Source organism: Maylandia zebra, linkage group LG2, assembly GCF_041146795.1.
Source record: "Maylandia zebra isolate NMK-2024a linkage group LG2, Mzebra_GT3a, whole genome shotgun sequence".
NCBI lineage: Eukaryota > Metazoa > Chordata > Actinopteri > Cichliformes > Cichlidae > Maylandia > Maylandia zebra.
Window position 1 is genome coordinate 39,546,386 of NC_135168.1, and position 26,021 is coordinate 39,572,406.

The 26,021-nt window shown below is 38.8% G+C and overlaps 3 protein-coding genes across 4 annotated transcripts in view; 1 reads left to right on the forward strand and 2 right to left on the reverse strand.

The window, feature by feature from the left end:
* Positions 1 to 10,014, reverse strand: part of pdgfrb (platelet-derived growth factor receptor, beta polypeptide) — a 32,059-nt gene extending 22,045 nt beyond the window's left edge. Inside the window, exon 1 of the mRNA XM_012924845.5 lies at positions 9,480 to 10,014. The gene's annotated coding sequence lies outside the window, so the exon portion shown is untranslated. The remainder of the gene's footprint in view (positions 1 to 9,479) is intronic.
* A 4,667-nt stretch (positions 10,015 to 14,681) lies between these two features.
* Positions 14,682 to 19,598, forward strand: cdx1a (caudal type homeobox 1a). The gene is made up of 3 exons (XM_004571732.2): positions 14,682 to 15,084; positions 16,237 to 16,385; positions 18,509 to 19,598. Exons 1-3 carry the CDS (start codon positions 14,736 to 14,738, stop codon positions 18,692 to 18,694), a joined length of 684 nt encoding a protein of 227 aa, XP_004571789.1. The 5' UTR covers positions 14,682 to 14,735; the 3' UTR covers positions 18,695 to 19,598.
* A 770-nt stretch (positions 19,599 to 20,368) lies between these two features.
* On the reverse strand, positions 20,369 to 25,809 carry LOC101484960 (uncharacterized). 2 transcript variants are annotated; one of them, XM_004571726.3, is made up of 6 exons: positions 25,587 to 25,809; positions 24,637 to 24,957; positions 24,197 to 24,448; positions 23,987 to 24,106; positions 23,670 to 23,786; positions 20,369 to 23,326 (listed from the first exon to the last, which is right to left on the reverse strand). In XM_004571726.3, the coding sequence occupies exons 1-6, from the start codon at positions 25,633 to 25,635 to the stop codon at positions 23,136 to 23,138; spliced, it is 1,050 nt and encodes a 349-aa protein (XP_004571783.3). In that variant the 5' UTR covers positions 25,636 to 25,809; the 3' UTR covers positions 20,369 to 23,135. The 2 variants fall into 2 exon arrangements, with proteins under 2 accessions (XP_004571783.3, XP_004571782.3); XM_004571725.3 differs by having other exon boundaries at positions 23,906 to 24,106.
* Positions 25,810 to 26,021: the final 212 nt, after the last annotated feature.

Below are 26,021 nucleotides of genomic sequence, written 5' to 3' on the forward strand. Positions count from 1 at the left end.
CTTTTGAATCTTTGAAATGGTATACTGCATTCCTGTAGTAATCTTGGAGGTCTGGAAAAAACAACAACAAAAAAAACAAACAAACAAAAAACCACAAGTGATATTTGTGTTAGTGATGGCATAGTAATCACAATGGGGGATAAATTCTTATCACTCTGCATGAGGTTTCCCACAGATGCTTGGGAATTTGGTGGCTGATTGATCCTTCCCAGTTTTCATAAACAATCCTACTACACTCAAAGTGTCACCAGCTAATGAGGAAGAATGCTAAAGTCAACCTCCTTGGGATGCACGCAGCCCACGCTCAGCCTCAGGATTCAGCTAAGTGTGTAAACGCCAGTCCCCAGCACCCCGTAATCCCACTCCAGGGATTATCTATATATACTGTAGCTCCATGTTTCAGTTAAACATCTGGCAATGATAAAGCAGTCCTCGATGAGGTGGGAACGACTGTCAGAACCACATTTGTAGCAAACTGTTTGCTTGAGCGTCTCCCGAGCGGGGGTAAGCTTGCACTTGGAAAAAAGGGAGGGGGGGAAAGTGTAATCTCTAACAAAAGAGAAGGATTTTCGAAAAGCCTCCCAAAGTGCAGCTGGAAGGCTCCGACTTCCTGTTTCTGGGAAATTTTGCGGTCCTGTGTGGGTGTTAACCAAATGTGTGTCATGGACACAGCAGACCATCACAACCACCAATCCAAATAGGCTCAGAAACAACAATCAGTAGAAATCTAACAGCAATAAGACTTCTACAAGGAGGAAAAAAACATTCTTTGATTCACCAGCTTCACAGACGAAAGATGTAAACTCACCACCAGATATGAAAAACAACAGAGAAACAGAAACAAAACAACGGCAGGCAAGAATAGACCAATTAAACCAATGACAAAGCATGACAAACCATTAACACACCACAAAAAAAACTGCACACATCACCAGACCAGACGGTGGGATAAACAGCAAAGGGAGCACGCAAACATACGGAATATACCTTATGGGTAAAACCACATCAAAGAACGGAGTGAGCCAGCAGAAGGCGCACACACGCAGACTTGCATCACAGACTGTGATGTTTACTCTGCTGAAGTGCCCAGGAAGCCACCATACAAAAAAAACAATCTTTCCAATGAAAACAATTATAGCTCAGAATGTGAACTATTGCTGACAATCAAGATTTTTATAGGGCATGCAGTGTATCATTAGACTATCTACAGTGCAGAATAAATGCACATGCCACATTTGTCTTTTTTAGTTTTTGTTTTTTGAAGGATGCGACGTTTTCCTGACGTATCTCTGAACAGCAGGACTTGGCAAGCTCTGTGGGAAAAAACTGACCCAGTGATTCTTTGTTAAAATAAACCTCCATTTTTATCACTCATCTTGAACTGATCATCCCCCCTGAGGAAAACCTTCTGGTCTCTCTGTAGCAGACCCATGATGCACTATTCCCACCCCAGGCGGCCTCATTGTCCATCAACTCCAATAACTCTACTAATGCACACTTTGTACATTACAGGAGCTGTAAAAATGATAGCACAGTGAAGCCCTATGAAAGGTTCGGCTACAATCTCATACAACTGATTTTTAGCAGGAACTGCTTTTGGAGATTGTGTGAAACTGAATACTTTTTGATTTACAAATACAACTGCAATGGAAATTGTTCTTTTCTTTGATTTGTAGTATAATCTTGGAACAATATATTGCATTTAAAGTAACATTAATTAATGTTATTGGCAACCAGGGACCAGCAGAAAAAAGCAGCTAGACACAAGCAGCTAGGATGTCCTTTGATGATTACGTAAAAGAAAATCAGTGCAGTGCAATTAATCTTAAGACACAAATTAAAATGCTACAAAAATACAACAATTTTTTTTTCTTAATTTCTAGTGAAATGTGCATCTTATATCTACATTTGTAAATAAAAGATTACCAAAGTCTACAGAGGTTGCATTATGCTATCAAAAATAAATGTTTAAGTTCAAAGTAGCAGGAAAAATGTTATTTTTAAACTCTGAGATCATCTTCTAGCAAAAAAGAAAAAGAAAAAAAGAAAAAGAAAGATATTGTAATGCTACAGGCATTAGATCCAGGGTCAAATTACCGAAAAAGGAAATGAGACTCTTCTTTCAGGGATCACAGAGGACACTGACCACCAGGGTATCTGGTGAGATGACCTGCTCTTAACTGGGAGGAGAGTCCTCATGTCTCAGAAAGCACTTGAAAAAATACCATAACATGCTTAAAAGTGGCATACTAGAATGACACAGAGTTAATACTTTGGCCTGTAATCAGTGATTCCCTTCAAATGTGGGGACCCGTCTCTCTATCAAGACTCTCTTTGCCAAGACTCTTCACTGAAAGGCTTCAAGTTGTCTGATCTGCACTTTGCAGTGCACGTTGATCAAACATACTGGCTGCGACTCATGATGTTTACTCAGTTATTCCAGAAGTGTTTCATTCATGCACTGCACCCCTGAACTCCTCAAGACATTGGAAGACCACTAAGAATAATGATGTCTGAATCCAATCCAGTTTTATTCATACAGCACTTTGTACATTACACCAAAACATCAAACAGCTAATTCTCAACCTAATATGGGCAGAGATGACTCCAGAGAAAAAAAGCACAGTTGCAACTGGTATTCAGTTTAATCTTAGAGACTCCACAAATCTCAATGACCTTGATGTGAAATGTGTAGTCAATAGCTCAGCCATATATCTTGGTGCTGATTTAAAATAAATAAAAATGTTAAAAGAATCCTAAAACGACTGGGGAGTCAGGGGAAGGAGGCTGAGTGGAAAAGTCGCTCCTCTTTATAAGTATTTGATTAAAGATTAGCAGCATTTTGACAACTGTGCAAATAAAATGTTGTTAAGGAAGTGTAACTCTTCAAATGAGTTGTAAAACTGATAAGATTTCACCTTGGATAAAAGCCTCTGTGAGAGAATTCATCTCCTTATCTAGTTTAAGATCAGACTCAGGTTTGACATTTAAGGTTGGTTATTGTGGGTTTTACATATGGCCCAAGTCCAAGAGAGGATCAGCACAATCACCACTGGGTCTGAACACAATAGCCTTAGTTTTACTTTCACTGAAATATTAAAAAAAATTAAGCATATCGATGCTTTTATGTCCTGATATCATTTCTTTTTACTGAAATGTAAATGCAGATCATCTGCATAAAAATGACACGAGAAGACTTTACCTTATCATTCCCCAGGTTAAAGTCCATATAATCTCCTACTGAGTCCACGTGTGAATAAAGCAGTTTTACTGCCCGGAAAATTTGCACACCCTCCTCAGCCTCGGCAGAAAGCTTAGAGCACACAGGGAGCAGCTCTTAAACGTTGGTCTGAATCAGGGTCACTTTCTTTAAAGATATAACTGCACTTTTTGAGTGTCCTTCCAGTTGATCTCATCTATCTAATTTTAGCATCTTTAACAAACTAAACAAATTTAATCTCTAACCTCTCACTCACTGATGATCTAACAGTTGCCATTTGCCAATAATGCACATGTCATACCCCACATGTCTTTCCACTCCAGAGCCTTAGGTGTCATGATGTATTTTCATGCCAGCCAACTTGTATAAAGGGCATTTTTTTGTGTTTTTGTGGTCATGACTAAAAAGGTTTCTTCAGATGTGTGACTCACTTGTTCTGACCTCAAAGTAGGTTTCACTATTATGCAGCAGGACACTATTAGAAAACTGTTAGACTATTAGAAAAGTCTCTGCTGGACAAAAAGTGCTTGTACGCTGAAACTTAAAAAGCTACAGCTGCACTGAAACCATCTCAAGTTTGCATTATCAGCACTGAAAAATCTGCCTAGTACTTCTGTAACAGGTTTCCTTCTGTTCGGTATTTGGACACAGTGCTTGTGAGGTCTTATCACAGAAACCAAAGTAACTCTATACTCATGCTGAGGCAACACATGTTTGGGAGACTGCGGATTTTGGTTCAGTGCCTTTTAAACAGAGTTGTAAATGCTGTGTGTAGTGGCAGTCGGGGGAGATGTAAAGAGCTTCTGTGTGAAACCCATGGATGTAGAATGACAGCCTTAGATGTGGCTAGCGTTTGAGATCAATTTAATGACTTTTCAGGAACCAAAATGAAGGAAAAAGGGATTACGATTTACAAACTTAAGCAGCCTCTGTCATTGAAGTCAGTTTTCCTCTTTCAAATCAGCTGGATGTGATTTTGTCACTGCCAGTCAACTCAATAAAATTGCTTATAGGGTATACAGATAATGCAGCTCATGCAGATACATTTGCTAGCATAAGCGACACAACATCCTTCAAAGATTTTCCTCCAAAAACGTCTCCACCCATGTTCATTGTGGTACCCTCCTTTTTTGCTGCACGATATGAGACCCCCTGCCTCATGAGAAATGAAATACGCCTACACACACTTCCAGTCCCTGCACTCCCTCCCAAAAAGAAAGAAATTGAAACAGCTGAATACAATTAGGACTGACTGACTTTAAATTCCATCTGTTTACCTAAAAAAAAAAAAAACCCAAGGAGACGGAGAAGGAAGAATAACAGTCACAGGGAATTTCTTTTTAGTGGATAACTTGTGCTATTTGTGCATAAATTCTGTAATTTTAACTGCTGTGCAGTTTCCCACATTTTTGTGTCTTGCTTTCAGTGAAGCTAAACTGTGCAGATTAACTTAACAAAATGCTCCTTCATTTTTAACTGTGCAAAATATTCTTATCTCACAAAAGACTGTTTTCCTTTATCCTCCTTTCTCATTGCACTGCATCACCATTTCCAACATGTTTTTGTTGGAAAGAGGACAGAACAAACTCCAGGGAGAAAGCCTGGTGCTTTAAACGAATCTGATGGAGACCAAAACTTCCTGTTGAAAGTAAGCCTGTATTAATCCTTATGCAATAAATCCAGAGAGGAACTCATAATAACACCTTACTAATGTTACACTCATACAAGGTTGGACACAGCTGTCAAGTCATTTACTTGAGTAAAGGCAGGAAAATCAATAAAAAAAGACCACATTATAAGTCAAAGTCCTACACTTTAAATAAAAGCTCAATATTTTGTGAAATAAATATTTTTCATCTTTTGCAAAGAGTTCAGTGAAAACATTAATGCAACTCTGGGGGTACTGATTAGCTTAGCTTAGCACATAGACTGAAAACAAGGGAAAGATGTAGTGGACCTTTCTCATCAGTTTCTTGGTTTTACACTTATTTAAGCTTTATTTATCTTTTTTTACACTATATTTTTGTAATATGTGGATTTAGTGTAGTTTTGCATTCAAAGTGTATTGTGGTTTTATGTAAATGAATGATATAAATTGTCTTTTTGCACAAAAAGCCCAACAAAAGACAAGGGTTGGAAATAAGCAATAGGTATAAACTGTGTGCAGCACATCAGTCCCATGCTCTATACTGGCCTTATGTCAAACTGCATTTAGTTACATAAATAAATAAAAAATATTTATTTCAGAAATGCATCAAAAGATACAACAAGCTCATTTGTGTCAGGCTGTTATTTCCCTTTAGCGACAACTCAGCAGCTGTTATTAGATCTTAGTTAAAATGTTACTAAATCTTGATCTGAGGAAACCTGGAACGTGACTGGGTGTTTACAACAAGATAAGTCATTATGGAGGAAGTAGTCTCTTAATAGTCTTCTAGTATTTTTCTGTACTGTATTCACAGTGCAATGGTTTTTTTTTGCATGATTATGACACCCTTCTTTGCGATTTTAGGCTGATCCCCTTTCAAAAGTTTGTTATTGTGCGACAAGAGTATATATATAATAAATCAAATGAATGTTTCCTCAATGAACAAACTCACTTCCTGTCTTAAGATGAGATGCAGCTGCCTGACAGCTCTGTGTGAGTGGGAGGGAAACAATGAGGGGGAGGCCAGATGGACAGCCATACAGGATGCTTTACTGCAGCACCACTTGGTGCTTTTCATTAAAGCTGTGTGACTCAAGTATAAAATCTAAGTACAGCATGAAAGAACCAGCGACGTAAAAAGAGGCTCTAGACTGATAGTGTTAAGAAAAGCAACAGCTCATTCAAAAAATATTGGTGGTGGATAATGAGTAAGCCAATGAGTGTCCACCAGGGGATGAGTCAGAGTTTGTTCTGTGAATCTGAAAAACGAACCAATCCGTGTCACGACAACATGATGTGAGAGTGTGTAAGTATTTTAACTCAGTGTTTCCTCTGTAAACAAGTTTTTTTAGATGAGGGTTGCTCAACTTTGAGTTGAAGTCACAGAGGATAAATGAAAACAGGACAGAATGGGATCAGTATTTTTCAAAAGTTGTTGTTGAGCTCAAAATGTTACATATCTGCACATGTGAGTTAAATCAGACTCCTGGCATGCTTTCTGCATGGTCATAATGTGAAGCACATTTTCTCAAAGCTGCTGGCATGCAGAAGGCCTAGAGAGCCAGGAAACAGCTGATGTCGACGGATTAGGTCCGGGCCAGGGGGAATGGAGCCGGCTGGGCTGCACTTCATCGGGGCCGGAGAGGAGCACTCCGCTGGAGTACATACCAGCAGCCTGACGCAAGACAGGAAAATCCCCACTTGTCAGAGTCAAAACTAAACTAAGTTTTGCAAATCTTACAATAAAGATTTGTCACAGCTGATCAAGTGTTTTATAAGTTGGTGCCGTGAAAGTAGAAGCCGACTTTAAAGCTATGAAACGAATGCAATGCAGTCTAGCACCATTAATGGTAAAAGTATGACATGCATGCAGTCTTCCAGCGGTTCATCTACAAAAACAATGCCAGACAGTGCCTGGAGTGAAACATCCACAGCGCCAGAGAAGATCAAAAACTTCAAAAGGACACTCCTGTCTGTAGAGGAGGAGAAGAGCATCCACAAAACACATGCCAACAACATTTTGATTACAGCAGATGTCAAAAAGGTCCCCTGTATGCAGAAGATGAATGTGCAGCTAACGAACCCAACAACAAATACCAAAGTCACCATACACAACAGTCAGGCGGGAAGGCTTTCAGGTGCAAAACATGTGTTGGAATTAGAGATGGCACGATACCACTTTTTTATGTCCGATACTGATACCGATATCATAAATTTGGATATCTGCCGATACCGATATGAATCCGATATAGTGTTTTTTAATCAACAAAACTGTTTTTTAAATATCTTGCTGCATTTTGTATAAGTTCATACTCAAGTTTAAAACAACAACTACACTAAAGCTATTCTGTTATACCTGTATGCAAAAAAAAATATTTCATAGTTCAGCAATACTGATCAATCTAATAAACTTAAACCTACACCATCCTCCCTATTCTGGTATTTTAAAGAGTACTTAGCATAAATATTAAGCAACCTAACTAATAGGGTTCCAACTCCCAGCAACAACAAAAAATAAATAAATAAAAAATAGGGAACCACCCCTCACACTCCACCTCATGATGCTTAATCGACGTAATCAACCTTAATTTGATGCAGTGTGAAAAAAAAATGCACAGAAATCAATTATTTTTCAAGAAATATTAAATAGATTCAACATCTTTCTTCAACAAAATTGCAGACTGCACAGATGGTATCTTCCCAAAGGAAAAAGTACTATAGCTTACTAGGGTATATATATTAGACTTAATAGTTACTATATACAGTAATGGACTTCTATACATTTTGCATCAAATTAAAACTTTGGCTGTCAGATAATTATTTATTAAAAGCTAGACATTTTAAATGAGAATAAGAAAGAAAAGTATGTCTTTGTGCCCCCTTTTCCCTGTTAATGCCCTATCGGCCCCCCTGGCTAAACTTTGCTAGATCCGCCCCTGCACAGTTACCAGCGTCAGCTACGTAGAAAAAGATCCTCGAGTAGAAAGTAATAATAAATAAATTCTAACAACAGCTGATCAAGCTTAAACGTGCTGCTGTTGTTCAGCCGCTGGTTTCCTCTTTCTGGTGCAACGTGGGCCAAAAGCAAACTAGAGACAGGACTCGCGACAGAAAAGCCAGCTGATCGTTAAGCAGTTTCATGATTGAAGTAGCAGCAAGAAGAGGCAGTCGCTTGTTAAGCTTAACGCAGGAATGCTTTACAAACATTCAGAGATGGACTTACACACTTGCTTTACTTCTCTCGGGATAACTTTGTCGGAGATGAAATGCCGGGTTGCTAGCGAAGCTCCACATGCTACCCAGACCACTGACAGGTCTCGCATGCCACAGCCGCTCTATCACGTGATGCATACTGCTCCGACGTGCTAACGTTCTGAGGTGAGTTACGGTGTGTTGCAAGTTTTGTGAGGTGCTTTCGTGATATTTAATGGATCGGATTACATTTTTTATTTTTCTCTGATATCCGATCCAGTAATTTAGGTCAGTATCGGACCGATACCGATACGTAATATCGGATCGGTCCATCTCTAGTTGGAATATACTGAAAAGACATGTATGCCACATGTGTCACAGCCATTAAAATGGCTCACAGTGCTACAATATAACTCGTTCCAGCTACTAAAATCTTCTGATGAACAGGAAGCGATGATTCAACTAATTATGCCGGCTGGACTCGGCATTCTTGAGATGAGACCAGGTTGCTGGTTTTACGACATATCTACATTACAAAAGGGAGACTGAGTAACACAACTATAAATTTAGGGTGGTATGTGTTAACACTTAAAGGGAATTCCTCCAAAGAGGATGCTGTTGACAGTGATAGATGCTGATATCGGTTCACAGCCATGGCTCTTCAATGAGCTTCTCCATGAATCAATGCAGAGAAGATTGAAAAGGGAGGAAAGTGACCAATGGTTTGGTGTAGAGGACTCCCGGTTCACTCTGGGTGACTGAAGAGGGCTGTACAAACAAGCCCTTTAGCAGCGAAGCACAAAGTGGAGAGCGTACAAACAGCTTGTACTATAAACCCTACTGTGTTTGTGTGTACGCTAGACCCCGGGACACCTTGTCAAATGCATTCTGTTAGTGGGAAAATAAACAATGTTAAAGTTGTCCAATGTCAAAGTGTCAAACAGTTGCTGTGTACAGAGATGCAAGCCATCACTTTGCTGATGTTTGAACAGGTTGCTTACGCTCTTTCACGCAGCGTTGCAATGGCTGTTGTGTATACACAGACACACACACACACACACACACACACACACACACACACACACACACACACACACACACACACACACACAAGTATGTGGGTAACGAACACCACCAAGAGACAGCAACAACATCACAAAGACATACAGTTGTTCTCTTGTCAAATCGAATCAGATTTTTTGTTTAAAAAAAGCTATAAGAAACTTGGGTCCAGTGTTCAGGATGAAGTGCATCTATGTCAGATGGCTGTGAAAGTCAATCTGTCACAGTGGGCTTCCCGTACAGGATAAGTGAATTTTCAACACTTTGAACAGCCCTTTTTTACTTCTGCCAGCAGCTGTCGAGCAGCTGGAACTTATACTAAAATACTTGACGGTGACAGAGAAGTATGCTTCTTACCTTCAGACGAACCCCAGAAACACAGAAGAATCTTTCCTCTTTGACCAAGAAGGTTGCCGGCCAGCAGAAGGAAATTGGAGAGACTTCCAGTGAGATGTCTCTACAGGGGCTGCTGCTTCAAATGTATAGATCCCTCTGATGTTCACTCTGAGGTTAATCTCTCCTGTCCCAGGAGTCCGTTGGAGGAGGTACTGCAGTGAGCCCGGCTGTTTGTTTAGTCAAATCACATCACCGCGGGTGTCTCTCTCTCTCTCTCTCTCTCCACTCTCACACTCAGAAAGAGTGTTCTAAGAAAAAAAAAGTTCCCAACAGAAACATGCACACACACGCACACACAAACTGTGCACACTCCACCCCTGACAGATCCACACTAAGCAGAGCGCCAGTGTCCACCCCTGCTGAAGCTGAGAGAGAGCAGGACGAGGGAGAGGAGGGAGGGAGCAGTGAAACAGAGCTGAAGCAGAAAGCAAGAAGTTTCTAGCAGGGCGACGAAACTTCAAAATACAAATCCAGTTCTGCTTGTTGTTCTAAGGTAGAGGCTCAGAGGTCTGAGCCGGAGCGATTTGTTTATGAATGGAGTGGAGGTGAACTGAGACTGTCTCTATTGGCAACGGCAATCTGGACCGCATCTAACCCCCTCCATAAAACAACAAACACAATAAAAAGGAGGAGAAAGAGTGAGAGAGTGAGTGAGTGGTCCAGCCAGGAGAAAAAAAAAAGGTTTTGGCAGCGCTGATTGCACCCTGCTTTGGAAACAAACATGGAAGTCTCAGTTTCTCAGGAAAAATAACTTCCCTTACATAATCACACTCTTAAAAACAGGTATAAAAGTGGTTAAAAGTGGGGACTTTAGCTTTAGTGAACCAACTTTTTTTTTACATCGCTTTTTATATCATATTTTTTTCACGTGTTTTCTTTTTCCCCTGCATGAAATAACTCAACACCTCCCACCATCCCCACTCCCTCTTTCTCCCTTTTTTTTCCTTGGCCTTTTATCCTCTCTTTTATAAACACAAGCAAAACCATGTAAATATGTCTGCTCTCAATACTAGCTTTCTTCCTAATTCAATCCTTTCCCAGGATATGAGAGGATGATCTGAGATTCGCTACGCAACACTGCAGCTGAATAAAGACCTGTTCTATCTAACAAGCAGGTTGGGGCAGATGGGGGGAGGGGAGGGGAACAGGAGCTAAATTGGAAACTAACATGTTCTCCTTTAATTGAGAGGGCAAATCTAAAAGACCTGCTCGCACTAATTAGAGTGCCAGCAAGCCCCCTCCAGTTATTAGATAGGAGGGGAGCAACACCACACAGGGACAGTTCCTCCTTTTACATCTTTCTAATTCTACCTATGTAATTAGCACCTACTTGCAATAAACCTGCTCTAAATCCACTTATTTGAACTCTTGAATCTATTTGTAGGCGTTTCATTGCTTGTAATGTCAATAAAACTGTAGACCCAAAAGATAAAAAGGCAGTAATACAGCAATAACGTGCTCGTCAGTCACGTATGTAAACACTCATGAACACACGATTCTTTATCAGCATGAGATGTATAATTTTAGCATCTTTTTACAAAGCAGTGCTGGAGAGAGTCCACAACGGGATGTCTACTGCTCTATATATGGCAGCAGTCCTTGTTTACCCCCACAGAGTGGAGCAGCTCTTAACAAGTGGGATTCCAAAATATTCTGCCTCAACAATACTGAGTCTCTTCAGCCTGTCAGCAGCTAACAAGTAGTTTCTCTCACTGCTGATCTGAATTAGTGTTATAGCTTGAGTGCAAAGCAGTGCAAACACACTATACGCTTGTTTTCCTGCTGGGTTTCAGGAAAAGGTAAAAGTTACACCGCTGTGTTTGTCAAGCACAGGCCATTATAGAGGTACAAGAGTTGAGACAAAGACCTGGAGAGGCAGGGAGCATATATACTCTAGACCTGGAGCTGAACCTGCTGGACCTCTGATAGATGAAGACTGACAGAAATGTCTGAACTACGGCTGCCTCCATTTCAAGTTGTCCCGATAAAGGATATATGACTTTGGGGCACCTTAAAGCTTGATTTCGGCAATGTGATGGGACTAAATCTGAGAATGAACCACAGTTATAAGACATTCGAGATAGACATTCGAGATAGACGAGATAGCAAAAATCAAGAAGAAGCAATACAACATATAACATCATCATAACAGCATCATCACATATGAGATAATAAAACACGATAACAAAAGGACCCGAAGAACAAAGCCTTACAAGTCAGCTGATATTTATTTGCAGGGCTTTTATTAGCGCAGCCTTCCAGTTGTCTTTGTTGCTCCACACCACACACAACAACTCCTGTCAAGTCTCAGCAACCTACTAAAATAGGGAAGGCTAGCTGTGTTGGTCAACCTCCCCTAACGCCATTTCCTGAACCCTTTACTCCACCCCCCACCCCCACTGCAGCTGATCTGCAAACTACACCCCGCCGCAAACACACATCCATCCACTTTCTTCTCCTTATCCAGTTTGGCGTCTTAGGGGCCCTGGAGCCTATCCCAGCTAATATACACCAAAAGACGACATACAACTTGGTGAAGCTGCTATCACTCGCTAAGACACAGAAACAGACAGCTCACATTCACACCTAAAGCCGGTTTAGAATCACCAGTTAACATAAGATGCATGACTTTAGATTGTGGAACTGTGTACCCACAGAGAACCCATGATGCAACGACAGGAAAACCTACAAACACCACAAAGAAAGGCCCCAGCTGGGTGCTGGATTCAAACCCAGAGTTTCCTTCCGTGAAGCAATATTGTTAACAATGGTTAATGGTTAATCAACTAGTTTATAAACTAAACCAAAAACAGAAAACCTTCTATGGTTCAGGCTTCTCCAGTGCAAAAGAGTTTCTGCTTGTCTTAGCCAAATGTTGTGATCAATTTACAGATATTTAGTTTAGGGCTAGTGTTCAAATGGAACGATTTGTTTGATCTGTTACTCCAAGAACTAGTTATGGGAATGAATGAGATTACTGGAGGAGAAATGACAGAAACTGCATCCGCGCCCTCTCTCTACACTCACATCTTAGTGCAATTTAGTTGCATGGTGTCTAACACATTGTCAAAAAAGAGAAGACAAAGTGGGACAGACAACAAAACAACAATGCATTGCTATCTATTTTGCATTTAGGGAGTGTGGTTGGCTTAAATTTAAACTAAATATATAACTTACCACGATGCTGATTGTAAAGGGTAAAACATTCCTTATACCAGCTCTCTTTTTGGAGCGGTGATTTTTGAATAGATTAAAAAAGGAAACAGGCATCTTAAGGTTAAACAGATTTAAACTAAATCTCTATATATGGAATTATAACTATACAGTAATAGAAATGTTTAGGGTTTATCGAGGTCAAACTTTACTTTGTACATTAAGACATACCCTCATAAGTGCTTTTACCACATTTATTTATTTTCAGGCAAGCTGGCTTGCATTGTGGTCGCCATCAATGTATTTCAAGCGTTGGATGATATGTTTTCATGTTTATGTTGCAATTTCCTTAATGATCAGGCCATTTCCATTAACTTCAGCCAGCTTCCTGCTAACAGCTGATAGGCACTGTAGCTTAGAATGATTATCTTGATAGTGACATGAATCTTTTATGATCGTTTTATATAGAGGACCTCATGCACGGACTTGATAAGTGCAATATATAGCATAAGGCACAGTGTCAACAGAAGATGGAAAGAATAAAAAGCTAACAGTGAGAATGATGATGACAAATAAACTGTGTGCATCTTGTTAACGACAGGTCAGTTGTATGACTGAACTTGAAAGACTCCAAACCAGGAAAGTTATCTGCTATTATTCAGCTTTTTGCTGCCCTCATATGGACGTTTTGAGCCATGACATAGCGGGGAGCAAAGCAACTTTGCTTTTGCTTGACCTATGTCACTATTGGTCTTACATCAGAGCAGACTATAAATGATAAAGAGCACTGGAGTGGTTTTTCAGGATTTTTATCATTTGTTTTTCTGGTTAATCAAGCTCACAACACAAAGAGTTACAAAGGAGAACCATGTTCGATTTTGTTTTGTGAGAAACTAAAAAAGAAAAAGACAAAATAGGAGAAAAACCTATGTAGTCTGAAGGACTACAAATGTATATTAAACAGCTTAAGAGAATAAAAAATTCTTTATATTTGCCATAATGATGATACTGAAGTGTATTATCTGGTCAGAGCCATAGCTGCCACTGAAGGGAAGCAGCCCATTTCTACAGCTATGTTTTCTACATGTTCTAATGTTCCTGTGATGTATAGAATTAAAATATGGACTTTAACTAATTTAATTACATGTACATTTTCCATGTTTTTTTCAATACAGTATGCAAATGTAATATGCTTGATTGGTTTACATTTAGTTCATACAATGCACGTTTTTCCTCACGATTTCTTATTTGAGTAAATAAACCTTTAATTTTATATATTTAAGTTGTATCTTACTCAAATGTTTTACTTGCATGTTTATTGGGGTTGAATAATTAAGTTCTTTTTAGTGTATGAAGATTAAGTTGACAGTGAAGAAAAACAACATTTAAGCTTTAAAATAAGAAGCTAAACTATATCAAAATAAAAATATAAATTAATAAATGAATGTGCATTTTTTTAAATCTTCGGCATGGCTAGACGAGGTCTTTATGGGTAACCGGAAATCCTGACCTGATCATTTTTCAACATATGTAATTTTATATTTTAAAAATTTCCTTGCTTTGAAAAAAACAAACAAACATATAGTGGTATGTTTTCCTGCTTGTTTGTTTGTGTATTTGTTTCCTTCCACCTCTGTCCGTATTATTATTATTATTATTATTATTATTATTGGTGTTGGCCTGTAGTCTCTGCGCTGAATCTAAGCCCCCTATATACATGCACGCGGAGGCACATGGACTTCCCACGCATTCCACACATTGTACCGCCTTATCAAAATGATTCATCAGGGCAAACCTGGTAAATCGGGGTCATTGCCCTGACGTCGCAAAGACCAGCAGGCAGGTGAGTCTCAGGTAAAGCGTGACGTCAGGATGATACTTTCGAACTCCTTGCCAGTAAATCTATAAAGGTGTGTAGTCTTACTGCACAGGTAGCCTGAACCTTAGACTGAAATGAAAACAGAGCTTGCTGAAGATAAACTCGGGGGCCTAACATGCTCTTGGAGGTTTGATTTTTCCAGGTCTTCCAGAGATTCACCCTACCTGTCGAGCGAGGATACCGGGATGTACCCGAGCTCTGCTTCTATCAGACAAACGGCTCAGGCTCTGTCACTGAACAGTCAGTACATTCCGCCTCCGTATGACTTCCCCAGCTACCACCATCACGTCACGGGAGTCGGTGATTTGTCGGCAAGTACCTGGAACCCCCTTTACGCGCCCCGGGAGGAGTATCCCTACAGCTTCCCGGGGTCAAGCCCCAACACCGCGCAGGTCAACTTCACCTACCCGGATCTGAGCAACGTTCCTTCCGCCGCTGGAGGGGGATCGCTCACCCCTTACAATTTCATCTCTGGACAGGATCCCCTCATTCCCAGGAAAAGACCACAGGAGCCCGTTAAACAAACAACTTCAGGTGGGACTTTACTTTGTCATACTTATTCTTAATCATAGGCTTATTTTGGTCTGCATAATGTATTCAGTGAATTATACAGATATAAAGAACATTTGTAACATCTTCATCTAAAGTTGCTTCGTGCATACAAATATCTGTTATCTGGAGTACTTCAAACGCACTTGTCTCTGTTTTTTTTTCTTCTTCTTCTTCATTCTCGTGACTGATCACATATTAGCTGTCACTGTGTTAACAAGTGTTAACGAGTGACACAAACAGGAAATGCAGCATCTTGATAAGACACATCCTATAGGGGAAGGAGATTACACAACCTCCTGGGTTACCTTTGTAGCTGTCACTGTGGTTGCATGACTAACTAAACCTAAAAAAAAAAACGTACAAGTATGGGTAACACATGAGAAACACATGCAAACCTGTTTTAAGTGAAAAACAAACCCAACTTCAGCAGGCGCACATTCATCAAGGTGTTCGCCTCTCTTTGGACAATCATGCTGTGAGATGTCAATGCAAAGCTAACAGTGGAGGCCATGAAGTCTACACAAGTCTCACACCCCACCCTCTCTGTCCACTGGGTGGGTGTGAGATGGTGACAAACTGGATAGATAACACTGGAAGTGCAGGAAGTCTGCAGAAGTTAAACGAAGTCTCCTCTAGAGGCTAACCCTCTCTTAACCCTCTTGTGTGTATCTGTGTGTGTGGGTGTGGCTGGATCAATGCTGTCACATGAGCTAGTTTTCTGATCAATAACTGTGACTCCTAGTTTCTTGAGTGTGTATGTGAACATGCGTGTCAATGAATAGCTGCCTATGTAAAGAGCTGTGTAGACAGCACTCACGGTGATAAGGAGAAGCACTGATGCAATGCAGTGGGGAGTCTTTGCCTTCGTTATAGTGTGAGCACGATTAGTAGAATTGATGAGGTTTTAAGTGGCGCCTGAACTTGAACGTGGCACCAGACTGTTTGGTCACGACACACACATTTCGTGACTCACTGACACAAAATTATTAATTCCTGAAAAAGATGTGGGCCATACACATGAATAAAAAATGACTCTATTTACTTACATTCACTGTCTTTATTTTTGTGCTTATGTTTACTATTCTTAATATTTATTGATTTTTTACTAAAAAGCAATTTTTTTGTCTGATTTAGGTGGGAAGACTCGCACTAAGGACAAGTACAGGGTGGTGTACACTGACCACCAAAGGATGGAGCTTGAGAAAGAGTTTCAGTTCAACCGCTATATCACAATGAGAAGGAAGTCAGAGCTGTCAATGGCACTCAGCCTTTCCGAGAGGCAGGTGAGAAGATTAGAGTAAATAAACGGTCAATGTAGAAAATATATAGAAACTGTCTAGGACAGTGAGACTGTGTAACTTTTGCGTTCTCTCTTCACATTCAAAGAATTACAAACGCCTAACACTTTTAAAGTAGCCAACCACATGTTCTGTTTTTCTTTTTTTAGGTTCCTCCTTAAGAGGAACGAATGAGATAAACTAAACTCACAGCAGAAAAACCCCATGAAGCAATGAGACAGAGTGTGTTTCGTTACTGTTGAAACTCAGTTAGGAAACAGAATGTGGGATTTGTTCGGGCAAACCCCCCATGGTTTGCCCGAACAAATCTATAGGCCAAGGCCAAGAAGTATATATTTGTCACCCCCTTTTGTGAGTGACAATAATAAGGAAGGTCACTGCAAATTTAACATGTTTATGTTAGGGGTATAAAAAATATGCCCTAATTTTTTTTAACCTTGTAAAGCCAGAACCACAAAATAATGACATTTTTTTTTAGTTACCGGAGTTTAACCTTTATCTCTATCATTATCTCAAAGAAATCCACTTAACTGCCAAAAATGCTGAAGTATGTTTAAAGTTTGCTGAACAATATTTAGACATGCCTGTGAAATACTGGGGGGAATATAGTCTGGTCAGATAAGACTGAAATAAACTCTTTGGATGGCAAAATACACGCCATGTTAGGAGGTCAATAGGGCAATGCATATCACCCCAAAACACCAACAGGGAAGTTAAGAGGTGGGAAGGATGAATAGAAAAATGTACCAAGACTTTTTTGATGAAAATCTTCTGCCATCTAGCAGGATGATGATGATGAAACGAGGGGTGGACGTTTCAGAAAGACAATGATCCCAAACACAAAGCCAAGGAAACTCTTGACTGGTTTCAGAAACAGAAAATAAAGCTGCTAAAAATAGCCCAGCCAATCACATGACCCGAATCCAGTTGAAAATCTATAGAAAGAACTAAACCCCAGAGTTCATAGAAGAGGCCAACAGAGCCTTCAGGATTTGAATTTCTGTTTGTGTGCGACTAGTTTCTCCACACAGGAGGCATCTTGAAGCTGTCATCACCAACAAAAGCTTTTGTGCGAAGTATTAAATAAATGTCAGTAAATGTGTTCAATACTTTTTCCCTGTGTCACTTCTTATTATTACACATAGTTTATGGACATCCGCAGTTTAATTTGTCTTTGCATGTGCAGACTGGTTGGGTTGTTACTGACATCTGGTCAGAATTTCATACCATGTGAAATATATTTTGCTTTGAAAACTGGTGATGTGTTCAATACTTATTATACCCCATGTGTATAAACACACATGGGGTATAACAAAAATGATCTTGGCATTTTTGTGGAATTTCATGCTCACCGCATAAATCTGCATATACTGCAGATATCTGATTGTAAACAGTATACCACTGATGATGCACAGATCTCAAATATGGCATTAACTTTGTGTTACAGGGTTATTATCTCATTTGTGGGTTTCTTTTTTTTTCTTATGTGAGATAACAGGGAAGGTGGAGCTTGGATTTATTTTGTTGATGTTATTGTGCATTAGAAAAAAAACCCTGCATCTGCAGGCCATCTATTACCACTGTGCTGTATTTTACTTATTCCCATGGTTAAGTGTAGGGTTTCTACTAATGCAGCACATGTGAGCACAATGTTCTCAAACAATCCCCTCTGGAGAAACGAGCTCCAGAGAAAAAAACAAATTCTGCAAACCGTAATGTTAACATATGTGGCCAAACGCATAAGTAGTGTTAATGGTGAAACCCTCAATCTTACTGTCATTATGCTGTTCTTGTTGTTTCTTCTGCCTGCCCTTGCAGCTTCTTAAAACCACAGCTGAGTGCAATTGTTGTAGCTCCCAGAGTAATTCTGGGAAAGTCAGAGATTACTAAATTTCAAGTAGATGAAGCAAGGCAAGGGAACGTTACCACAGAAAGCAAAGTCGCTGCAGTTTTCAACTTCCTTTTAATGCAGCAAATAAGCGATTTATAGAAGAAATGAAAACGATAATGATGTGCTGTTTCTTTTGATGTTGTTTAGGGAACAAGCCATAATGCTCCCTAACTGAGAAACGTTCTTGATGCTGATATCTCATGCATGTATGTCTCAGGTGAAGATCTGGTTTCAGAACAGACGTGCCAAGGAGAGGAAGATCAACAGGAAGAAGTTGCAGCATTCCCAGCAGGCCTCAACAACCACACCCACCCCACCTGTACTGTGTGCACACAGTGACACCCACAACCCCGTGAGCCCCAGCAGGAACATTTTGTCAGACGCAGTATCGGAGGAGTACTAGGTGAAGTCTATGTGAAAGACTGGCACTGTATCTGTGTGTGTAAATAATGTTTTTAATAGTTGTACAAGTTCACCACAGAACGAATGAAAAAGATTCACATGAAGATCACCTCTATTTTACAATGTCACCACCACACGTTTGTCACATGGATCGAGTCGAGTGGGCATTTATTCCACTTGCTTGTGTTAATCATTATCAACGTCAAGATAGCGTTTTAACAGTGCATGCCCAAGAAAGAGGATTAGTGTCTTTCTTGTTGTCTTTTCCTTGTATATGTATCCATTAACAGGAATATAATGCAAATGCAGATATAAAAAAGAAAAAAAACTGACAGCCCTTCTTCTTGTTTCCAAGGCAGTACCGTGACACTAACACGCCTTTTTTATGACAACTTGAAGTTACAGGAAATCAGATGGGGAAAGCAGATATCTAATTCGAAAGGCGGTTAAATTGTTCTTTTTGTTTTTCTGAAAACATGCATTTACTCTACATTTTAGCTGCAGCAAAGCAAGGGCAGCATTATTAAAAGTGTCACTGGTTTTAGACATTCAGACAGGAGAGTTTAGCCACATCCTGAAAAACTGCTGAAGATTGCTCAACTGCATGACTCGTGATTTACAGTCGCTGTGGCACAGACATTCAGCTCTGGCATGGAGCTGGATATATTCGTTTTATTTTAAAAAATGTCTACACTTCTCTATTTTTTTTAGAACCCAATGTCTGTATATATGAAATGTTAAAGGATGTGCTGTACAAGCAAGAAATGCTGACACATTTTGATACTTCTTCACTGTAATGTTAAAGAAAAGGAAGGAGAAACAAAAGATGTGGAAATTTAGTAGGTATGAGTCACCTAACGATTAAAGGTTTTTCCATTTCTAAATAAATGACTGACTTATCAACAGTGCAGTGTGTGCAGTTGTGTAATCACAAATGTTTAGAGTGTAAGAAAGTCACTGTTTTCTAATTTAGCTCTTCCGAATTTCAGTGTGTTTGTGCATGCTTTTGTGTGTTTCAAGTGGAGTTTATGTTGGCTTTGCAGCTTAAACCCTCTCCTCAGCACTGAGGTTTTATTGATTTAGAGTTGTATTTTCTGTTAATTTGCTCTAGCCACATTCATGTGGATCAATTTGCTTTTCATACAACACAGTTTCTACAGGAAAAGGCTTCTTGATGAAGAAATATAACATTAGTATGAAGTTCTATCTATAAATGCGCAAAACGAATACATTGGCTTCCTGTCATCACTTTTAAGACTCTAAATGAGCCTACAACGCTTTATTTGTTAGATCTTTTTTTATGCTCACACTCCTGTCAGAGGTCTTCCAATCAGATGTGACTTCCATAAACTAGACTTAAAAATAAAGGTGACTTACGATTTCACACTAGAACTGCAGAATCTGTTTCTACATTTGAGTCTTTGCTCCAGCCTCATTTCTACTCTCTGGCCTTTAATTCGATCTAAACCTTGACATTTCCTTTTTGTTATGTTTTATTATTGGCTGCCTGTGAAGCACTTTGGTCAACTCCGGTTGTTTTAAAGGTGCTATATAAATAAACATGACCTTGACCTTGACATGAAATTCATCACAATAAAGCCTAAGATGACCTCAATTGTATATCCTTAAATTACAAAAAAAATAACAATAAATAAACACATTTACATTCCTTAACAATCTTTTTTCTTCTTTTTTTATTGTGTGAAAAAAGGAAAACAATTTTCAATTTGTACAAGGTGTATTAAAGGTTACAGAAAGAGAGGAAAGACACAGGACTATTTTGGTTTTCGGTTTTGTAATTTGCATTATTTATTAGGCAGTTGCCACTTTAAGGCATAAGTGTGTGTGTTTGTTTTGTGCTGTTTGTGCATGCATGCGTGAATGCGGTTTGTATGTATGGCTGAGTGTCTGTGTGCATGTGTCTATAACTGTCTGTGGAAAAACAAAGTCTTACATGCACACTTTGTCTTACAGAAAAAAAGTACCAATTAAACTACAAAATCTGTACTGTACAATACTAAAGAAAAAAACATGTAAAAATGTTTTCATTCTCTTGCATTAAAAATATAAATGATATTCTGTTTGAAAAGTATTTATAGTTCAAGGCTTTTATCAATTTAAAAACTGAAGTGCTAAAGACCAGAGAACTGGCGCCAGTCTGGTTTTATAGTTTAACAGCTTTGGCATTGCGAGGCAGCATCACATGATCATGTCACGACAATTATAAAATCCCCTGGTGTGTATGTGCTTCAGCTTCTCAATAGTGAATGTGCAACAGTTCACTCGTTTGCATTTCCTATGCCACACACGCATTAAAAGGTAAAAACAACGTTGCTCATACTGGCGCGCTCTGATGTACAAAGCAGCATTTGCTGACTGATCACATGATCAAAAAATAAACTCTGAGGAAACTACAACTGTAATGGACCATAAACACCAATTTTATGGCAGTATGAATCAGCATAAAGTCAGTGCATGGTTATCAATCTTTAACCCCATATCTAACCAAATGTATTTCATCTGTTTTGTGCCAACAGTTGCAACTTCTGCATTTGTCAGGTGACAAAAATATTACCAGTATTTTGGAGCAAACACTCAACCATGAAAGGTATTTTCTTCTTTTTATATAACAGTCTAAATGCAGAAAAGAGGAACTGAAATGGGCAAACATTACAGTAAACCGAATGGGACCAAACTCATTCGGCGCCATTTCATTTAAAATATGGTTTATACAAATGTGTTATCGGCCTTCCTGTGCTTCAAATAGACGCGATAGTCGGCCTGACCGTGTTCACACCCACACCAAGGATGCCGGGACTGTGAATGACCCTATTTAGAATTACTCTGCATCTGTAAGAAAAGGTTCACCGTGCAGTGCTCTGCACGTGCATCTGTCTGAGACTCAAACAGCAATGAAACGTTTGAATCTTGAATCTCTGTAATCTCTGATTAATGACTTGGTCTAAACATGTGCATTATCCTGTTTTCAACGGTGATTCTCCTTTTAACAGCTATTCATCTTAAACATAATTACTTAGTTTTAGTTTTAACACAGGCCAAAATAATTTTCCATCCATGACTCTCACTCCACCTCCTGATTAACGCTAAAACATCTGCTTCAGCTGATTTTTGTTCAGCTGACCTTTTATTAATTTAAAATCATTTGAATGGATAACGGCAGTTCTTCAAACCTGCAAGTTAGAACCTTATATTTGATTAAAAACCATGCACTGTTTGAAGAGACTGATGATGTCATCTCTGTTTTTTTTTGACAGGTACAACTTAAACTCGAACCGCAAACACGTAGGAAGTGTAATTGAACTAAATATAGAAAACATAAGTTGATGCTGTTAAATGATAAACAGGTGGCTTCAGCTCAGAATCTCACATGCAGTAAAACAACTTTCTTCCTCAAACTACAGCTAGTTCACTGAACTCCTTTTAGTGTAGTCACAAATCATCAACACAAACATTTAAAGTACAGTTTAAAAATGAAAAGTAGAGGTGTCTTTACATTTTAAAATTGAATTTCTGAATCAATTTTACATTTGAAGGCAATTAGGAGACAGTATTTATAAGATTGCTGGTCTTGATACACTGAAACAAAACGTATTCTTTTTTTTTTAACAACCAGTGTCACGATTAAACCTACACAGCCCACTCCACTGTATTATTGCTCTAAGTGGTTATTGAACTTTGATCTTATCCAAACGGTTTGAGCAGAAAACAAAAGAAGAAAGAATGAAAACCAACTTCTGAGAAAAAAGCAGAAGTATTTGCATCATGGAAACAAATCCCCTCTCTCGTCTGCTTACTGTGAACTTCCTGAAACACTTCGCTGTAAATTTATCTTTGGACTGAAGAGCCAAAGGAAGACAACCTCCACCTACAAACTACACTGTTAGTAATTAGGTTTGTGTAAATCACAAGTCATTAACCACATGTGTTTAATAATCACACTTTAAATGGAATTTTTTTTTGTGGCATTAGATTGAAATTGGTCGTTTTAGGATAAATGAGTGCATCATGTATTGTTAAAACTATAGTAGTAATGCAGTTTATCAGTGTTTAGACAATAAATAAGATAAAACATATCCATAAATTATAACTACGATTAAAACTATTACAACATCCTATAAATATAAAAGCTAATAGAAAAATATGAATAATTATGTTTAGAAATGTTAAATAGCTACAAAACTACCGCAGCTTGTGTAGCGTCATATGAAATGATAACCCAGATGTCACCTAAGTCTGAGTGTGCTGATGCTCTTTTATATAACAGAATCACAGTGAAAGCAAAGAAAATCAATACGTATGAAATCTGAAGGTTTTTATTTTTCTGATGGGAAATTGAATTAAATAAAAGACCTTTTGGCATCTTGACATCATCTCCTCTCTCCATGGACCTTCAGTCTGTGTGAACACACCAATAACCTAAATCACCGGAATCTTTGGACCTTTGCATACATACAATCATCTCCTGTTGGTTCAGTGTGCCGAGATCGCCTCGAAAACTTGACTTGGCCGTACTCCACCTCCACCTCCGCCTCTGTTGTTTGCACCGCTGGCTTCCCCTGTTGCTTCATGATCCTGACATCAGCATAGGTTACATCTTGGTCACATTCATCCTCTGCAGAGTAGCAAGAAGATTGTTACAAGCAGAGTATTACAGATGGTTAACAGCTAAAGGTTTTTAATTTTTGTGAAGTTTTTTTGCTTTCGTTATAAGAGTTTCAAAAATATTTTCACAGTGATATCTGCTGCAGAAAGACCTGGTTAGCTTCAGCTCATAGACTAGAGAAAATGAGTCAGATACAAAAATGGGTTTTAAAATGAGTTCTTTGGCAATGCTTTAAGTTTATAGTCGACAGATTTTGTTACCTTTGTACACAGCGGTCTACTCGGCTTTTGTGTTGAAGCTTATTAGTTAACAATACCCACAGATTTTATATGTGACAGAAGAATTTGTGTACCTTTTGGTTTTGTAGGTTTGTTGTTTTGTTTTTTCCTCTGAGCACAGATGACTGCCACACCCACAAGTAAGAAAAATACCAGTGCTGAGAGAACACCACCGATCAGTGGCAAATTGGCTGTTTCAAAAGTAAAATACATAAAAACAGATGTTTCAGTTATCAAATGTATGTTTTTTTGTAAAGGAACATAAAGAAAGAGAAAGTGACATCAGTGGATCTAGTTAGTTTTCACTTACTAATGTACCATTGGTCATCACTGTTGGAAGTCACAGTTTCATTGTTGAATTGTGTAATTGACACTGTGCCAGTCTCCTTACCCACAGAAGTTGGTGTGACTGGGGTAGGTTCTGTTGTTGGTTCAATACACAGGCTGTTACTGTCCACATGCACCCACCCTAATATCTCTGTCCCATTGATTGAGGTGCAGTTAATGAAGCCTGGCAGAAAAAAAAACAAATAATTCGAGAAAGATGTTCGAAGTGAAATAGTTGTTATTATTGACTTTCATTCATAATGTTGTTACTCACGACAGGTCTTCTGTTCTTTGGAGACATTACTGATGTTGTTCCTGACTGAGCAGACCAGATGTCCTGAGACGTGCTGTTTCAGAGTGATGTTGTTAGTCTCATTATTTCCAGAAAGGAGCTCAGCATCTGTCAGTGTGCGTCCATCCAGAGCCCAGCTGTACTGAGGACTGTCCCCTCCCTCAGAGGAGCAGGACACCCTCATCTCTCTCTGGGACAGACACTCAGAGACCAGCAGGACAGAGGACACAGGAGCTGAGAGAAACACACACAGATAACTTAGATTTCAAATTTAAATCTTTGTCATTGTTGATACTGTCTAATGAAGAACAGGGAAAGCATAAAATACATGTAGCTTGTGTATTTTGTGCTATATCACTAAGGTTATCAAAACAATGTTAAATGTATATCTATAATTTGTTCCGAACAGAGAAAAAAAATACCTTGAATGAACAACTGTAAAGTCCACTCGCCTGATGATTCTCCATCTGAACCAAAGATTTTAAGGGTATATTTACCACTGTCATTCCTACTCAGGTTATTGATCCTAAATGTTTGATTACTGAGAAAAACGAGAGACCTCTGTGCTATGGTATTAGAAATAACCGTATTATTTCTGACAATTAGTATTTTTAATGAATTCTTTAACAGTTCGTATTTAAATATTTCTGAGGTGTTGTCAATCAGCTGGATGTCCACAGTTCCTCCCAAAGCTCCATAACACTGAGCTCCATCCTGTCTGCCATCACAGTGAGTTTCCACACCTGCATGGAAAATGTAAAAGAAAACAAAAGCAAAAACTAAAAAAAACAGTAATGATTCAGCTTACAGCTCCACCTGACATTTAAGTTTAAATGTTTTAGAAGAACATTTAACAAATCATCTTAAATCAGTTATATCAGTAGAAGTACAGATAATTAACTGTATGTCTGAGTTTTGAATTTTGCAAGTCACCCAGTGTTTTTCTAAAAAAAATCCTTTAGTGAATTTTTCAATTTTAGCGTTTTAAAAATATATTTAACTCACCCTATAATTATGATATTGTGTTGTTTATGAAAATGATTGATGTTAAAGCTAGAATGTTTTCATTTTTTAGTTTTTGTTAGCATACTGTCTGTATAATACATTTTACTGTAGTAAAATAACCCTAAAATTTTTTTAGAGTGCACATTCATGTTAAAATGTTGAAATGATATTAGAATGTAGCATTATTGTAAAGTTAAAGACTTCAGAAAATAGCACTGTTATTATGTTCGACATGTCATGAACTGAATTTATTTAATAATTTCTTTTTTAAAACGTCTGTCATTGACAGTCTTGGATCCTGTAATTGCAAAACATGCTATTTATGCACAGAAACGAAGTATGATGAATTACAACATGAAAAGCTCACCATGAGAGAATCCGAGCCACATCAGTAGCAGTCCAACTACAGCTTCCATGTCAGCTGCTGAGCTTCTGTTGATCGTCAGCAGCTTCCAAACCCTTTTTCTCAAAAACAAATATGTGTGTGCCGCTCTGAACAGACTGCAGTGTGTCCTGTTAGTGATCAGCCTCAGAGGAGAATGTGTGAAAATCTTTACGTGAGGTCGTATTGAAGTTACCTTTTCATGCACTGAGAGGATGAAAGGAAGTGGTATCAGTTTTTCTTCCCCTTTTAGCCCTGACGAAAAAGAAAATTCATGTGTGATAGACTGAGAGGAAGAGAAGGAAACGTTTATCATTTATACTAAAAGACGTTTTGACTAAGACATATTATAGATTAACATGGAAACAATCAATCACAGAAACATGTTTAGGTGGCAGAATAATAATACATCATGGCTTA

Bases quoted from the DNA above. Each gene is read 5' to 3' on its own strand.
- cdx1a (XM_004571732.2), top strand. From the start codon at position 14,736: ATGTACCCGAGCTCTGCTTCTATCAGACAAACGGCTCAGGCTCTGTCA. The intron at 15,085-16,236 runs GTGGGACTTTAC...TGTCTGATTTAG, and splicing joins CGTTAAACAAACAACTTCAG to GTGGGAAGACTCGCACTAAG. The intron at 16,386-18,508 runs GTGAGAAGATTA...TGTATGTCTCAG, and splicing joins TCAGCCTTTCCGAGAGGCAG to GTGAAGATCTGGTTTCAGAA.
- LOC101484960 (XM_004571725.3), bottom strand. From the start codon at position 25,635: ATGGAAGCTGTAGTTGGACTGCTACTGATGTGGCTCGGATTCTCTCAT. The intron at 24,958-25,586 runs GTGAGCTTTTCA...TTTTCCATGCAG, and splicing joins GTGGCTCGGATTCTCTCATG to GTGTGGAAACTCACTGTGAT. The intron at 23,327-23,669 runs GTACACAAATTC...GCTACTCTGCAG, and splicing joins CAAACCTACAAAACCAAAAG to AGGATGAATGTGACCAAGAT.